Here is an 18,033-nt window from a genome sequence, read left to right as displayed (position 1 = left end):
CAACTTGTTTATTTCCAAAAATCAAAAGTCTGCTGAGATTTTGACTCAGCTGTTAGACTAAGTTGCACCTATAGATTAATTGGGGGAGGACTGAACAGTCTACAAACACAGTATATCTTCACTTGTTTAAGTCTTCTTTAATCCTTTCAGCAATATTGTTTAATTTTCAGTGAAAAGATACTCCAGGTCTTCTGTTATATTTACCCTTGCCATTTTATGGTTTTGGTACTATTGTAATTAACATTTAAAAAATTCATTTTCAATTTTATGTTGCTAGTATATAAATAAGCAGTTGCTTTTTATATACTAGCCCTTTATCCTGTAACCTTGCTAAATTTACTTATTACTTCTTGATTCTTAGCAATTCCTTAGAATTCTGTTGTTTTGGAGATTCCTTAGAATTTTCTAAATTAACAACCATGCCACATACAAAAAAGAGACATTTTTACTTTTTCCTTTACAATCTTCATTCCTTTTATTTCTTTTCTGTGCTTTATTACACGGTTTAGGGCCTCCAAAAATTGGTGACTAGAAGTGTGAGTCCAAGAACCCTTACATTTTCCTGATCTTAGTTTGAAAGCTTTCAATATTTACCATGAACTCTGATGCTAACAGTAGGTTGTGACCCTGTATCAGATGATGAAGTTCCTTTCTACTCCTAGTTGCTGAGAGTTTTTATGAATGAATGTTGAAATTAGTCAAAAGCTTTTCCTGTATCTATTTGAGAAGACAAAATTCAAATTAATGTATACCTGGAGAAGGAAGGCGTAACAGTAAGAGAGGGGAAAGCACAAAGACAAACACAAATTATTGTCAGTAGTCTAGTTCTCTGGCTGTGTAGTGTGGGTCAATGGATGTTCACTACATTATTCATAAATGGATAAATAACACGATAATAATAAGGGATATGCACAGGCCCATGAGAACAGTGTGTCATGAACCAAGGACTTCGATAAATTTAATTTTGTCCATCTAAAAACAGAGTCCTCATCTTGATCTTAGATTCCTGAAAAGTCTCAATACCAACAAGATTCTGAAAAGCTCTGGTCACAGGGTCTATAAAATGGCTTAGGATTTATGAGATTCATTTATAGGTAAAATTTATGGACTATTCGAATTTAGGCACATCTTAGACACATGGTTAATAATGAGAAAATCCCCTAAATAATGCTGTCATTTTGAATGAGGAGGATAAAAAGACAAAACCATGCATGTGTGGATTGTTTCTTTGTTCACAATACATACAGGCTGTTTGACCGAGACAGGAAAAGTTCCTGAGGGTCAAGGAATAAGAAGAGAGACTGAAGGTAAGAATGCAGAGGATTCTTAAAATGGAGAAAACTTCAGCTTGCATGCCTGAAAGCATACCCACATGTCAAGGACCGTGGGACATTTTCCCAGAGGGGACTGAACAAGAAGCCTCTCTGGTCTTAGTATCCTAACTGAGGCTGAATGGAACACCAGGGAATATGCTGGAGGGAGGGGAGCCACTGGCCAAAGGGGTGGAAAAAGTGATGCAATCAGAGAGCTCCTGCCCATCTCTAATTTTATGACTCTCCGTAAAAAGAAGGAGAATTCAAACCACTTCAAAATAAGATCACTGGAGACCTGGCTTGGAAGACTGGATCTGATGAGAAAGAAGTTTATAAGGATTTATTTTCCTAGTTGACAGTCACAGACCATGCCAAAAGACACCACCACCTGACTACTGCTTTATAGCAACTATAGGGTAAAATTTTAAACTAATGCAGAATAATTTCTTTGGGAATTGGGAACAGCAGGCGGAGAATCTACAAACTATGTCACTGAGAAATAAAGGCTTTCCTTCCCGACAACCTAAAGCTTGACAAATCATGCCAACGTTTTATTTCTCAGGATGTTTAAAAGAGCACAACAAATAGAAAGCTCTCCGCCACCTGCTTGCTAACTGGTTTGATTTTTAAGGACAGTGCACTCCCAAAGACAAACCTCTAAAGAAAAAATAAAACACTGTTAGATTTCCTTTTTTTTTTTCTTATTTGATGCCATTAATAATAAATTGTATGGGTTTTCCTTCCCCAAGGGAAAAAATTTTTTTGTTGCTTTTCCCATAAAAACACATTTAAAAATTATACCTTTTAAAAGAACATTAAAAAAAAAGGACAGAAATTTGCTAATTGCTCTAAAATTCAGATCTCCAATCAAACTGAACACTCTCATGGGTGTGAGGAAATAGGCCTCTTTGGGGGAATGCAATCCTAATTATGCGGCATGAGGCACCCAAGTTTATGTCAGGAGCAGATTCTGATAAGATATGCACCAAAGGAATCAGGTCTGGACTGTTTCAATGGGAGAGTGTTGGTGTAATGTTGGTATTTAGCTGTGATCTAGAGGCCAGCAAAGGTCAGGTTGGACAAAGCAGAGCCTAATGAAGCTGCTAGTGTCTGGGGTGAAAGAGCCACAAAGCCTTTCAAATTAGCAGCTGAATCCTGACACTCATTAGTGATTATATGTGTGATGGCTGCAACTTAAGTCCCAACCAGTAAAACAGCCTAGACACCCAGTATACACGAAGGAAATAAAGTATGTGCAAAAATAAAGAACCAGAACCTTTCAAATGTTTTCTCTTTTGCATTTTTGTCTTTTTCTTTTCTTTCTTTTTTTATATTAATGACAGAACTGCAGTGTGCTTACCTTCCAATTTGGCACTAAAATAATTACCACCGCGACTAAAATGAGACTTCATTTTTTTAAATCAAGGAAGGTCTAGTCAGAAATTGCTTCTGCTAAGTTCTGTACAAGACATAATATACTCTTGGTAACTCACAAAACCAATAAATCACACTGAAGCACTTATTAAAGTATCTTACAGCACTAAATTTATCACTGATGACAAATTTAATTTGGGACTCTGACAGTTTGCTCCTTGCATATACTTCAACAGATTTCTTTATTATTATTTTTTTTAGAGGGGGTATTATTTCACAAGTAATGAAGGCTGAAATTCACTAGAAATTTTTAGAGATGTAAAAGATGACTTCCAGTAGAAAACTGTTTTTCTCCAATAGCATCCCCGTCACTGGGAAAAGTTACACCTTAAAATTCTTTTCCAGCAATCTTATCCTTCTCACATTAGAGTTAGCAGAATTTTTTAAATGGTGATAACGAGCATTTTACAAAGCAATTTATAATCATCACTCAGCTCACCCACACTCTGTCTCACACAGTTAGGTCAATTCTTGTCCCTTGATAATGAAGATAACAAAATTGAGATACAGAGTTTTCCCCTACCTAACAGGTAGAATAATTTTAATCTGTGCCAAGGTCCTTCAGCACAAGGGAAGGTGGGAAGAAAAGAGCAAGGAAACTCACAAAATCGTATTGGGTCTTCTTATAATCCCTCAATATCGTGGCAAAAAGGATGTTGTTCCCACTTTAAGTTATCAAAAGAAAATTACATATAAATACACATAAAATTATTATTTATAGGCAACCTTTGCCGCACACCGTACTTCTTGACTATATAATATATTTGATGCTTTATTTTCTGTTCCAGTCAACTGCACTCCGCAGTGTATCCTACAACACAACCAAGCTACACAAGTTATATTTTCTGTAAACTTTTCCTCTTCCTAAAACACATCTCTACAATTCTACATTAGCATTTTCTTGTTGGCTTTTCAAATGGTATTTTCTCTCTTGACAATGCAATCAGCATATAAAAATCAAATTTCACTGCCTGGTCCCATTTAAGGCAAACCGAGCAGCCTGAACCACAGCCTGACAAGGAGAACACATTAAGCTCTGGAACAAAAGCATCCAAGTCGACCTGTTTTGCAGGCTGATTAATAGAAACAAGCTCCGAGGACTAATCACAAGTCGAGCCCTGTTTTGCAGATTAATAGAACAAAGACACACGAGAGGAGGGGAGGGTACAGCACTGGAATACAAATAAGCAAAGGTAGGCACCAGGCTTTCCTTGACTGAAGTCGCATCCTGTAAAGCCAGACCCACAGACCCAAGTCACACAGCGGGGTGAATCAAAAATGCAGCACCAAAGAGGGCTGGGTTCCATCAGTCACCCCAGCACCAAATGAGCCATCTGGGTTCCACCTTCTTTGGGAGAGACTGATTTAAAAGAGGAAATAAAAATTTTCAGCGGAACGAAGCACAGCTCTGGTGCTTTCTGGGAATCTTTCCATTTCAGCAGGGCACACACAGAACTTGTTGATGAGGACACACATCCAACCCCCCCCATCTTTGGCAATGGCCTGTGACACAGGTAACCCCTGAAGTGTGAGCATATGTGCAGACCCACAACTCTGCAAGAACTAGATACACAACGACGGCACAAAGTTAGAAAAAATGACAGAGTCAATGTCCAAATTACCCCTAGCATACATCTTACGGCTAGAGAATGGGGCCTTTTCTTCTGACTGTAAAAATAAAACTTACCCACTGCAAGAACACATAAAAGTCCCAGACAAGTAGAATGAAAGAAAGAAAGAACAATTCGTAAGAGAAAACCATTGTTATACTTGTGGCGTATTACCTTTCGGTTTTCATTTTCTCTATATATGTATATACATTTTTTTGTGAAGCTATTGATACCTCTGTATATTTTTGGTGGGAATATAGCTTGTGAAAAGCTTACTGCTACATGTAAGAAGAAAAACATACCATTGCTTTCTGATGTCTGATGCTAATTCTTGAATGACCAAAACCAGGTGAATGGATGAATTTTCACTGGAATTGTAAAGTTTTTATTCATGTGAGTGTCCGATTAACTGAAGAGAGTTTACACAGCCTGGAAAACATAATCTTTAGGAATTGAGATGTCTACTTTTTGCATGATTTCTACCCTTGATATTCTGAAATAGCTATTTTCCTTTCACCTTTTTTTTTTTTTTTCTGTCCTGTTCTTACTTGTAGAAAACCCAGAAAGACAAGCTTTTTTGGTCTCATTCACAAGAAGAGTTATTTGAGTCAATGGACAAAGAAAATGGATTTTCTCTGGCATATGTGTATTCTGCTCTATCAGTAATCCAATGATTCTGTTTATTGCAACAATCAACAAAGTAAAAACACATTTATAATGAAAATCATAAGTATCAACAGTTACAAAACCTCAGAACTGACTTTAGAGTATGGTTAAGCCTGTGGTTTACAGGCCAGCCAAACTTTAAAATTTCCAAAGAAGTGATCCTGTTTCTCTCAGGCTTTTCAGAACAGAGTTCAAACTCTACAGAGGCAATTTCTATAACAAATAACCTTAAAAACCAATACCCTCCTTAATATCAGATTTTCCCTTTAAGAGTAGTACTGAATGGCACATATGGTGTGTTTGAATGTAGGCAGGCACTTCAATACCCTGAAAATTCCCTCACCTCTCCTGGCTCTGCCTCTGAAGCTGCTCTGTAAGCCAGCAAAAGCCAGCAAACCACGCAGAATTCGCCTCTGGTAAGAGCTGTTTCAAAGCACAAAGGTCAGGGCCAGCATTATATGTATACACTTAGGTCTCCCGTTTTTCATATTCATTCGGCAGGACCTACAGGTAAGTACTTCCCTGTACAGAATTACTACATCTTTTTAAGGGAGAAGCTGAATTTGGGTAAGAAAAATAACTTGTCTTTGCTGTTTCATCTGAAAAATAGGGAAGCATTAAAAAATGTTTAGTAACAGAGGCATCATAACACAGCCTAAAATCCTCATTCTCAAGTGCTTCCTACGTATTAATATATTTAAATATAAAAGCAAAACTCATGAATTTGAGTTGAATTTCTTAAACAAATGTCCTTTCCACAATTTCTCCCCTTAAGTCATAACACCCAAGGAAAGAAAAAAAAAAAAAGTGGTGGGGTGGCTAATAATAGCCCAACAGCCTATTTCCAACTAGTTTTTCCATCAACATTTTCTGATTAGGTTTTAGTCTAGCAGCTTTTATTTCATTCTGAAAAGATCAAAGCAAGAAGGTTTTTTCTATTAATTCTTGATTCAAAATGAAAATAGAGGCCCCAGATATGGCCTAGTGATTTGAGGGGTTGGACTTTTAAATCAATAAGACAATAAAAACTTTTTTTTCCCCTAGTTTCTGTTTTTGATAATCCTATTTCTGGAATTATGATGCTTTAAGCTACTTCCCATTGCTTATGGAGTCTTGTGTGGCACGGAAGGTCAGCATACCTTACTGGATTTAGAATTAAAATTGATACGTCCCATCATTTCAATGCATAAAGTAGCTTGAAATGTAGTGAGAGAAACAGTCATCTCCAGTTATAAAGCCAGGCAGGCATCAGAGGCACTTAGTTTTATGTGCCATCATTTTGTACATCATATGTAAAAGAAGTTCATAACAAATTTTAGGAGAAGATGGAAAATCAGTGTGTCAGCTCTGACCTCTTTTTTTTCCTTTACACACATAGCATTGGTTTTACTTAGTCTTCAGTGTTGATTTACTGTAGGTTCTATGAAATTTTAGCACTGTTTTTTTAAAAAATTAAATTAACTTTTTTTATTTTTTTAAACATCTTTATTGGGGTATAATTGCCTTATAATGGTGTGTTAGTTTCTGCTTTATAACAAAGTGAATCAGCTATACATATCCATATATCCCTATATCTCCTCCCTCTTAGGTCTCCCTCCCACCCTCCCTATCCCACCCCTCTAGGTGGTCACAAAGCACCGAGCTGATCTCCCTGTTAGCACTGCTTTTTTTAAAAAAATGTGATCCATCCTAAACCCACCATGCCAGACATTAGGTTGTATATCCCAGGTGCTTCTCTTTATTTATTTTTCATTTTTTGCTGCAAATTTCATACTTGGGCATGATTAGTAACAGTAATTGTATTTACACTTTAACCTAGCTGATCTTTTCTAATATTTGTACAAAACAATCTTTCTATATCCTCTCCTGAATTAAAGCAGATTTTCAAACTCATTTTTTCTGCTCTTCACAGAATGCAGACACATTCTGCTAATCCAAAAGCTTTCCGATTTGCCACTAACTTCCTGTTTGAGCAGCCCTCACGGAACATTCCACTTTCAATTTATAGTTCCCATCCAAGATTACCTTTATTTTTTTCCTGGGTGAAAATGCAGTACCAAGTGTTACTCATACATTTAAAATGATGCTCCATGTAAGTGACCTTAAAATGCTCCATATGTCTTCATTTAACAGACATCTATTCACTCTTCCATGTCCTTTGACCACATGCTGCCGATACATGGGGTTCCTTTCCTAAATGGTTTCCACTTATCCAGATCATTAGCAACTTGCCGTGCAATGAAACCATACAATGTTTGCTTTTAAAAATTCTTTTCTCTCCCTACCTCCCTCACATACACACACACACGTATAGGGGTAACTATTTTCCTAGACTAAGTTTTTTATTCACCTCCTTTCTGTCCCTTTTTGCTTCTCCTCTTCCACCCTGATATACCATCATAAAAAAAGATAAGAAAACAGACAGACAAACAAACAAAAAGAGCCATCACAAAACTACACAACTATTACTTTCCAGGGAAGAAAACAATATTTATTGAGCATTTACTGAGTGCCAGGAACTTAACATACACGATCACATTTTAATCCCACGAAAAATACACAGAGCAGTGAAAAAATTAAGGCTTTGAGGTTAGACTTCCAGTTCTGCTACTTAGGAAATGAGTGTCCTTGTGTAGTTATTTAACTTCTCTATTTTCATCATAAAACTTCAATTTTATCATCTCCCAAATGGGGGAAATATTACTTTCTTTACAGGTTGGCTGTGAGGCTTAAAAACTATTTTACGTAAAATACCTGTATGTGGGTGATGCTTAAGGAATAGTAGTTGTTATTCTTTGCATACCCATTTCACAGATGAGTAGCTCAGAGATGAAACAACATGCTTAAGAAGGTAAGTGAGTTCTAAATGATAAAACTGAGACACAAGCTCACTGGGGACAGCTGCTTCTAAAGGCTAAAGCCTGCGGCCTCTATACACACACTGCTTCTCCCGACAGTAGGTAGAACAGGGCTGCAGCTGTTTAAGCTATGTCCAGCCTGGGGACCAGACCTTTCAGGGGGTGTCTCCCTGCTGGGGAGGTCCATCCAGAAGTTTGTTAACCTGAGGAACTGATGTTTTAAGGAAAGAGGGAATCAGCAAGAAGAGCTCAGCCAGTTTCAACAAACCCTTCATTGTCAGAGGGATGTCCCTGAGCACAGCATGTCTGTCCTGCCTCCCAACAAGCCTCCCACGGGCATACAGGTGACTCTCTGGGAGGCTGAGTGACGTCCTTTGATGGTCCTCTTACAGAGCAGCCTAGAAGGGCACAGGGCCTCTCCCCTGTCGAGCGCAGAACACAACATGGCTTTGATCACCGTAATTCGGCTGTGAGACAACTTTGGCAGCAGGCAGACTCACCAAGAGGGGCAAAGGGGTGACCTGAGGCCATGCAGGTGAGGTTCCCGGCAAAAACGGAGCACTAGGTAGAAGTGGCAACCTCCAAGCTGTGGGCTCTGAAGCCCATTCACCCTCACTACGGATCATCGGGAGGATTGAAGGAACCTACCTGTGTAGTTACCTGGACTTCCTTGTGGGCACACCTGAGCTATAGCATAAATGTATGCAGGAAGGCAGAGCAGCAGCAGTGCCTGGAACCCGGGAAATATGGGTCACAACTGTCAAAGGGACGCCAATGGGCTCACCACCTGGTACTATCTGGAGAAATTCACATTACACTTACAACTCAAAGGATTAAAGAAGAAATACATGTTTGCCAAATAGCTTGAAAATAAATGGTACAGAATCTGTATGGCTTTAATTCAACTCAAAGAATTCAACCATTGAGAACTCAACCACTGAGAAAAGAGAATACTACATGTTTAATAACTGGTTTCTAACGTCCAAAGGACATTCTGAGGGCCCACTCGGTTTAGCTTCCAACCAAACTCACACTTTACGCTGGCTGCTTTTACTGTAGCTTGAAGACGTAGTCTCCGAATCTAATAGAAATTTCTGTAGCTACTCAGAGCATGGGGATAAGGCAAATGCAGTACAGAAATGACAATTAAGAGTCTAAAAATACTGTTTGAACCTTCCTTTGAAAATTCTCACTGCCTTCTAGGTAGGTCTGTCCCACTGCTCCCTGACCATGCTCACCTGGAGAGATGCCGTGCACTCTATCTTTCTGAATGTTCAGGAAGGCTCTAGACATGTGCATGAAGAGCTCAGGGACATAGATTAGTGCTTTGTTTGGTTCCACTTTGTTCTACCATCTCTAGCTGTCCTTGCAGATTCATGGCTATGCTTGATCTTGTCTTGGAAATATTTTTTCTTTTGCAACTGGGTGTCTCATAGGTGTGGACCTTCAGTCAGGCAGCCACAGACAAATCTTTACCACTACCACCCTCATTCATTCATTCATTCATTCAGCAGAAATGGACTGAGCACCCACTGTGTGCCAGGCCCTGGGCTGGCCTAGGGTATGCATGGAGAACAAAGCTGACAGGGTCCCCGCCCTTGTGGAGCTTAGAGCCACTGTATCATGTCCTTCCCTCCACCAGCAGCAACTCTGGGTTAAAAAGGAACCTGTCAGTGTAACATGAGAAAATGAAAGAACACCCAGCAGCGAGCCGGCAGGGTCTCATCGTGGAAGTCCAGGTCTGCCTGGAGCATGGTGTGTGGGTCCACACCAGCCTGACTTCCGTGGGGAAGCATGGTCAGCACTTCCTTCTCGGTGCGTGTGCCCGGGGCTGCCGTGTCTCTCAGCTGCTCCTTGGTGCTTCAGAGGAAAATAGCCACGTATACCCGATACTTGCCCCTCTGATGTGTGTGCAAAGGAAACGGAAATTGTCGCCATGGAGCAGAAACACCAGAGGAGCTGATCCATGTCTTATGACGCACAGGTATAGATCCTCATTTTTTAAACCCTAGGCTCTGGAGCACACCATGCGGAAGATCAGGATCATTCTTTTGTTCGGTCCCCACAACATCCCATTGTCCCCTCACCTTCAAGCACCTCATCACTGAAGCCTGAGAGCTCCTGAGAGGACTGGCCTGGATTTCTGTGTGTCCTTTTGGCAACTAGATGGGAACAGCCAAGGCTTCTAAGTGGCCACTTCCTGAGCTGCCTCAGGTCAAGGAGTAGAGTGACATGTGCGGTTACTAGGATATCCCGGCTCAGCCTCAAGAGCTCAGCAAAGGAAGGCTGGATTCTAGTCCTATTTCTCCCCAAACTAACTTTGGGCAAGTCGCCTTTTCTGCCAAAAGCTCAATCTCGGTTTCTTCTGTCAATAGGAGGCAACACCGGGCCGTACTGTCAAGACATACAAGCAGGGGCTTCCCTGGTGGCGCAGTGGTTGAGAGTCCGCCTGCCAATGCAGGGGACATGGGTTCGTGCCCCGGTCTGGGAAGATCCCACAGGCCGCGGAGTGGCTGGGCCCGTAAGCCATGGCCGCTGAGCCTGCGCGTCCGGAGCCTGGGCTCCGCAACGGGAGAGGCCACAACTGTGAGAGGCCCGCGTACGCAAAAAAAAAAAAAAAAAAAAAAAAAAAAAAGACATACAAGCACTTGTAAATGCTGGCTATTATTAATAATTATTATGAATACATGCCCTTTGCCTTTTAATTGTTTAGAATTGGTTTTAAGTTTTAACTATTTAGAATTGTTGTGAAGCCCAAAGGAGATAACACATGTAAAAGTTCTCTAAGTGAAATATATCATCCAAATAGAAGTTTATATTATCGTCGTTTGCTAATTGAGTTGGTCTCTCAGAATGTGCAGGCAAAAATTTAAATTATGCCAATGGCTGACATCAAGCATAACTGAATGCCCAGGAACACTTCTATACCCCCCCCCACATTTGTCTATACGACCACCACCAACACATCAGCTAAAGGCACACGAAAAGCAGGCGGAAAGGTATGAGTTGCATCCAACGTCCTAAACTCCACATAAACCAGCTTTTGCCAAGGTATGTACTGGTATGGCTAGCGATGGGAGGTAGGAAGCAAGCGGACAGGGTTTGCTTTCTCCTTTTCCAAATAAACAGCGCGGTTGTTAAACCAGAAATGAAGCTGATCCCGTGCAGCTTTCAGAGCAGTCAGCTGCATTCTGAAGCAGGCGAAAATGTAAACAGAGCCTGTAATTCTAGAGCAGGACAGACCCGCCACAGGTTTCAGAATGGGAGAGTCCGTGGGCCTCACGCCAAGAAAAATGAAACGTTAGCCTGGGCCCTGGAACAGAATCGTGTAGAAGGAGAGTGCGTGTTTGTTTAACACACACACACAGACCTGTTTCTGTGCCAATACCTTCCTGAGCCCTCCTGAATAAAAGCTGGAATCCCTGAAATCGTGGCACAGAATCAGTCTTGTTCGTACAGTCCTGTTCTTTAACGTGAAAGGACTTTCCTTCTGAACGTGGAGATGTTTCTTTCTTTTCTTCTTCTTCCCTTTTTTTTTTGGCCCAAGTTAATTACAAAGTATGACTTGAAAATAAAATGAGCCCATTCCACCCATCCCCAGATCTGAATTTTATCATGAGTTGCCAATTGGTTTTCTCATCCTCTCACTCAGTATCTGCTGTTAATTTTTTCGCTATTGCAAGAACTTGAAGACTGTCAGCGAAATACATGATGCATTACAAACCTTATAATTGGAAATAAAAATATCTGAAGCTTTCTGACAGGGTAAACTTACAGTACCATTGTGCTGATCAGAACGAGGAAACGTGAGCAACCTTGTAGCTGTTTGGATGCAAACACAATTATAAAGGCTGCAGAGAGTGGAATCAACGCTTAACTCCCACTTTGAAAAATGCTGAGAAAATTACATCTGAACAGAATGGACAAACTCAACGTGTTGATGATCCAAAATGAGGCGGAGAGAGGGAGGAAAAAAAAATATCCTGCACACACTTCCTTTGAAAATGCAGCTCAATGGACTTTCTCTCGCTATTTCAGCCATTTTAGAATTACGCTGCCTAGGCTCGATCTAATTTTCCTGCTGCAGAAGTTAAGGCACTTCCTCTACAATTACTAAATTTGACAAATTACACCTGGGTCTACTCTAACATGAGAAAGTGTGCTCTTTGTTCCTGACCCCTTGGTCAGCGTAGAGATCAAATTCCTGGACATTGGAAAGCCCCGCTCATATTCATTAAAAGTCACAGGAGACTAGCTCTGCGTTTCTGTTCAGGAGAGGAACAAGGTGCATTGCTGAACAATACAACTGCCACACTCAGGTCAGAGCAAGACAGACTTTTTACTTTTTGTGGCTTGGCTACTGATCCGTTTGCACCTGGATTTTTTTTTTTTTTCTACATAAGCATCTTAGTAGCCAAAGAGCAACTGAAATCAGAAAAAAGAAGGGGCTAGTCGATTTTTAAATGCCCAGTCCCAGAAGTGAGTTTATGGAAATCTACTTGCACTAAAATGCTGGCTACAGATCCAGTAACCAAAAATACAAAGATGATTTCAAAATGCCACCTCCCCTCCACCCTGACCAGACAAGCAGTGAATTAGCACAAATATCAGTGGTTGTTACTTGACAGATTAGAATTGTGTCTCCTTTTTCTGACCACAGTCAGCCTTCGGAAAAGACATTTTTGGGATCAAAGCTGAAAGTGATCACAAAAGGAGATCAGGAAGCACCTCGGTGGCAGAAAATCGACACAAGGGATACAAGAAATCCACGAGCTGTGCTGCTATGAGAGCAAAGTCCTGGGAAGATCTAACTGCTAGGCCACACAAGACCCTCTTCTGTCCCCCAGAGAGGGAGGGGAAAATGTAATAGGAGAAGTTAAGAAAAGCTGTGACTGAACTGTTAGTCCCATGACAATACATCACGCCTGACTCCTTTCTTCACGATTCTTGGAAGAATGAGGTGGCGAAGGAATACATACAGAAGCCACAGAACTGGGTGGAAGGCTTCCTGAGGCCGGGCTGCCCCTTGAGAACTGGTCAACCCTTGTCTTCCTTCCAAGGGAGCACCTTTCTTCCAGGATAAGGCACCCTATTTACAACTTCTTCAGTGTAGGCCGTTGGATTTTCCCAGACCCATCAAACCACATCCAAACCCTCTTCTTTGCAGATCTAATTGGCACGACAGTGTGCTCCAATTGCAAACACACATGACTGCTCAGGATTGTTGTAAGTTATTTTCCACATACAAATTCCTCCTAAATTGTAAGTTAGGAGACACTGCGTTAATTCTCTCTGGTCTTTAGGAAGCTTTCAGCGGTACTACAAGTTATAAACATGTAAGGAGTATGAGCTAATATACCTTGTTTAGAGTGAAACTGAGTCACAATCCACATTTTGTAAATACATGAGTTAATAAGCTCTCTCCCTGGTCAGACAGCAATTACTTAAAAAAAATTTTTTTTTGATTGAAGTCTAGCTGATTTACAAAGTTGTGGCAATCTCTCCTGTACAGCAAGGTGACTCAGTGATACACATATAGACGTTCTTCTTTTATATTCTTTTCCATTATGGTTTATCACAGAGATGGCAATTATTTTTGATAAACCTGTGACAGGATGGAAATCCTTAGTATCAAGGTTCTTATTTTGATTTCTGTTTTTAAATGAAAACCACTAGCAATATCAGTAAATCAGAACTTAATATTCCCTCCAGAAATGTTACAGGAAAAGCATGGAAATCAAAGTTAAAACCATTCACATTATTTTGGAGTTGGAGTATCTAATGGGTTACTAAGCAGATGTCCACCTATGTGTGAATCTCAGGATGGAAAATCCTTATTTCTCATAGGAGGAGAGTAGCAGCTCTAGCATAAATCCCCCCCGCCCCAGATTTGCTTCCAGTCAAATTCTTACTAGTGAAAGAAGCTAAAAATTGTACAAGATATTAAAATAATCAAGCATGCCTGCAAATATGTATGCTCTTTAAAGATTCTAATTTTGGTGACTATTGAAGTGAGTGGCATCAGAGAGAAAGTGGGGGCAGACCTCATTACCCCTGTTTTACAAAATAGAGAAGGGATTTGTTGTGCAAACAGCAGAGACTGAACTAAGGGTAGAAGCCAGCCCATCTGACTCCTAGTGCAATTGTCTCCATGTGAAGGTAGACAAAGGTATAAAGTACATTGGAAACACCAACCCTGCTACATCAGTAAGAGCTAACACTTATCCAGTACTTACTCTATGCCAGGAAGTCTTCTGCATGCTGTGGATGCATTAACTCACTTATAACAACCATGAGAGAGAAGTAATACTGCTATTTCTCACTTTAGAGGTGAGAAAACGGAGGCATGGAGACTTTCAGAAAAATGCCCAAGGTCCCAAGGCTGAATTAGTAAGTAGCAGAAATGGGAAAATCTGCTCTCCTTGCATAGAAATGCTAACATAGGCATTCCTAAATCAGTGTTCAGAGTACAGCAGTTCTGGGAATATTAATTTTTAAACTATTTTAATTATTATTTTTTTAATATTAACACTAATTTTCATCATAAAAATATGATGAAATTGCAATTTCCTTTTCATCAACCCCTGTATTCTTGGTAAAAAGACAAAGTATCAACAATTCCTATGGGTGAGACAAATTCCATTTAAAGATCTCCCTCATTGTACAAAGAAAGGAAATAATTCAAACTTTCTAGAAATCCCAATAAACTGTGTGTAATAAACAACTTCAGGGTAACATTTTAGAAGACTAATGCTGTGTGTTTTCTTGACTTTACCAGTTTCTCCAATATTAAAATAAAAAATTTTGAATGAGGTCAATCCAGTTCAGACATAAACTTTGTCCGAAGTTTGTACCACCACCAAAACCAAATTATGCCCCATCACTTCGCATATTGGAACTACTATGTTATTTCTTGAGGTGCTACACGATCTGCCTCGGAATCCAAAATCACTCCCTCATGCATCACAGCCATAATCTGGTTGAGCTAAACCCTATCCTAAACAGATATGGACCTGCTCAGATAATGGAGGAAGCTTGCTGTCATCACACCAACAACCATCAATCCAGGGAACCTCTGAAAGTCCTGTTTGTTCAGGAATGGGCTGAAATGTTCTGGGCTCTGAAGATTTTTCAAAAATCATCTTAAATTATTGAAAAAATCATCTCAACTCCATGTAGAGCTTCTCTGCCAATTAGAGGTCATTCCTCAACTACTGCATAGTCATTAAGAAGTGAGCTGTGAAGCTGAAAAAGCTCTCTCTCTCCTGCCCTTTACCCAGAAATGCTGATATCGACATCCTACATTACCCCAAGATCAGCTTTCAGATTACTGTTTTGATAGGACTAATTTCTGCTGTTTGTTCTCTTGCCCTTTATCACCTTGTCACATATAAAAAGAACTAATTGACGTGCATTCATAAAGCTGGATATAAACACTGCAGATTATAACCACCAATTACCACAGCACTACCACCACCTCCTCAGGCATACCATGTACCCTGCAGCCAGACTCAAATTAGGATGCTAGCACTTAGAATCCATGTGATTCTTGAGCAGTCACTTAACCTTTCTGTGCCCGAGTTTTCTGATCTGCCAAATGAGAATCACAAGAGTGGCTGTCTCTTAAAGGTGGTTTGAAGAAAAGGAGATAATAGGTATAAAGGACTTAGTGCCTGACATTTGGTTAAGTACTCAATTAAGAGTTCAGAATCACAGTCAGGTTGATTTTAAATGGAAATATACTTCCTGTATCCACTCATCAGTCCCTCTGGATACCAACTAGTAAAGCTAGAAAACCAAATTACAGGAAATGTCTCAACTTTCTATTTTACAGAAGACAATCCAAACTGTTGAGTGGGGTGGCCAATCTGAATTCACCCTGTCCTTTTCCAGCCTTATCTGCAACTCCTAAGGCAGGACTGGGATACTTTTCCAGGTTAAGTGAGTAAAGATTAGTTTTTCTGCTCTATATACATATAGGGCTCTCAAAAAGTAAGAAAGCAAATAAAAATCCAAGACTCCTCTGCTACTGACCTTCTGATCTAACACTCCCATTTTAGAGATGAAAAATCTGGCTCTAGAGGCTAAGTGACTTGCTCAAGTTCACATAAATATCTCGTGGCAGAGCTAAGGCCTGAAAAATGGTAATTGTTATTCTAAGCAAATCACCGGGCGCTCTTCTCAATCCACTGCAAACATCACCTAATTTAATCCGCATAATAACCCTCTAAAAGTAGGTATTATTTTCACTGAGGTTCCTTCTCTATGAATTAACTTCTTCAAAACCAGACAACTGACAACTGATAGAGCCAAGGTCAAAATGTTTCCTTGTCTGGTCCCAAGGAATACACGCCTGCTTCAAGTTTTCTAGAGCTGAGAATTTCAGTACTGAGAATTCTAGGAGTGAGCTTTCAACCGGTAACTTCCAAACTGTCTGTGCTTCAGTCTTGTCTGGGGAGCTTTAAAAAATACAGGTCACTGGGCTCCACCTCAGGAAGGAGAATCAGAGTCTCAGGGGCATATGGCTTCAAAATCTGTATTTCTTCAGAGTTGGTCAGGTGATTCTGATGTGTAGCAAAATTTGAGAAACTCTAATGTAAGCAAGATATTTTATGAGTGCTTCCAATGTAAAACGAGATGGGAACAAGTCACGTAGGCTGATGGAATGTTCAGAGTGGCTGAAGCTGCGTGAAGGGTAACACAGTGACCTTCCACCAAATCCTTCTGTGTCCCACAGACACACATGCAGCCCCAGTCACACAGACAGACACGTATCTACCAAAGCCATGCTCCCATTGATCTTGCCTGAAGAAATCTGCATCACAATGAAAACAACAAGCATCGTGTTTTGCAGCAGTGCCAAAATATGTGTTATGTTCTAAATACAGCCAAAAGGTTTCTCTTCATCTTTATCCTTTTGGTTTAAGGCACCTAAGCCGGAACCATGCTTTCTGAGTGCTGAGCTAATAAAACAGAGGGGAAGACTGTTGGAATGAACACTTACCAAGGTGCACCGTATATCCTGAATCCCTTCACTGTTACCTCCGAGTCTTGTAAGTAAATACTGTTTGTCAGGAGGGACTGAACGTTGTCAAAGTCCTCTGGTTTCAATTTGGACACAGAGGGGAAACGGTAGTAGTCCTGTTTAACAAGGTCTGCCATGAATTCCTTATCAAATGTCAGTTCATGATTCCCAGCAATCACTATTTTATATTCATATGGCAGGTTTCCTGAAATAAGAAAAAAAAAGCACGAATTAGCATGTTCATTTCCCATCACGAAGTACAACAGCAGAGACTGCGTGATTAGCAGACAGTATCCCCAAATGAAATAGCTCATGCATTCCTTTATATTTCCATGGGAACCAAAATTTATGACTACTTTTTTATGCTAACAAAAATGACAATAAACGGGAGATAGGAAGCTGCTCAGAAGCTAAAAAGCTACTAAGGAGATATTAAGTTTGCTAGTTCCATTTCCCTTTTCTGTCTGCTACAGATTCACTGTGATGAATCCACACTGTGACGAATCCATACTTTATAATTATCCAGCAAAAAGTACTTTAATCACGAGTCTTAAAAAGGTCTGGACTTGGTTTTGACCCTTAAAAAGTAAGCCAACCAACTATTCTTAACAACTCAGATAACTGCTAGATTTTTTAGTATAAGCTTCATACAAAAGACATGGCATAGCCAAGCATTTCACAATTTACATAAATGAAAAGAACTACACAGTACAATTTCATACGGCAAGTTAAAGTTTACCTTTTGGCTTGCGAATAAAAAGAACATTAAGAATGGCCCCCTGATTAGAAGGCTAAATTTCCTCCCATTGGGATGGGAGAAGAAACTGTAAAGCTTAAACACCTTTTAATATTTATGGTATGGAAATGTGAGTTCTCCATGTGTGTTTTTTATGCAGAAGTTTCCCGATCAAAATGAGATAATCCTGGGAAGAAGAATGAAAGCTATAAAGGAAAACCCAAACACCAGACTTCTGCATAGATTTATAATGTTTGAATAAAGTACGGACCATACATATTAATAACTCACCGTGATGCTAAAAGAACCAAAATCCAAAGGGAGATAGTGCCGGGCAGCTGCCCCCATCCTGAAATTAATGCCTTTTTCTCTTCTTTGTCATTATCCATCC

General features: G+C 40.0%; 1 protein-coding gene across 2 annotated transcripts in view; it reads right to left on the bottom strand.

Moving 5' to 3' along the window:
* Positions 1-18,033, bottom strand: part of MPPED2 (metallophosphoesterase domain containing 2) — a 174,591-nt gene that overhangs the window by 69,751 nt on the left and 86,807 nt on the right. For both annotated transcript variants that reach the window (XM_082628448.1, XM_082628449.1), the window contains one exon: positions 16,886-17,111. In XM_082628448.1, coding sequence (XP_082484574.1) covers positions 16,886-17,111 — 226 coding nt within the window. The remainder of the gene's footprint in view (positions 1-16,885; positions 17,112-18,033) is intronic.

The sequence above is a fragment of the Mesoplodon mirus genome (genome assembly GCF_964341445.2).
Source record: "Mesoplodon mirus genome assembly, chromosome: 7".
Lineage (NCBI taxonomy): Eukaryota > Metazoa > Chordata > Mammalia > Artiodactyla > Ziphiidae > Mesoplodon > Mesoplodon mirus.
Note: the sequence above shows the minus strand (reverse complement) of the source record. Positions and strands in the feature narration are given on the sequence as shown.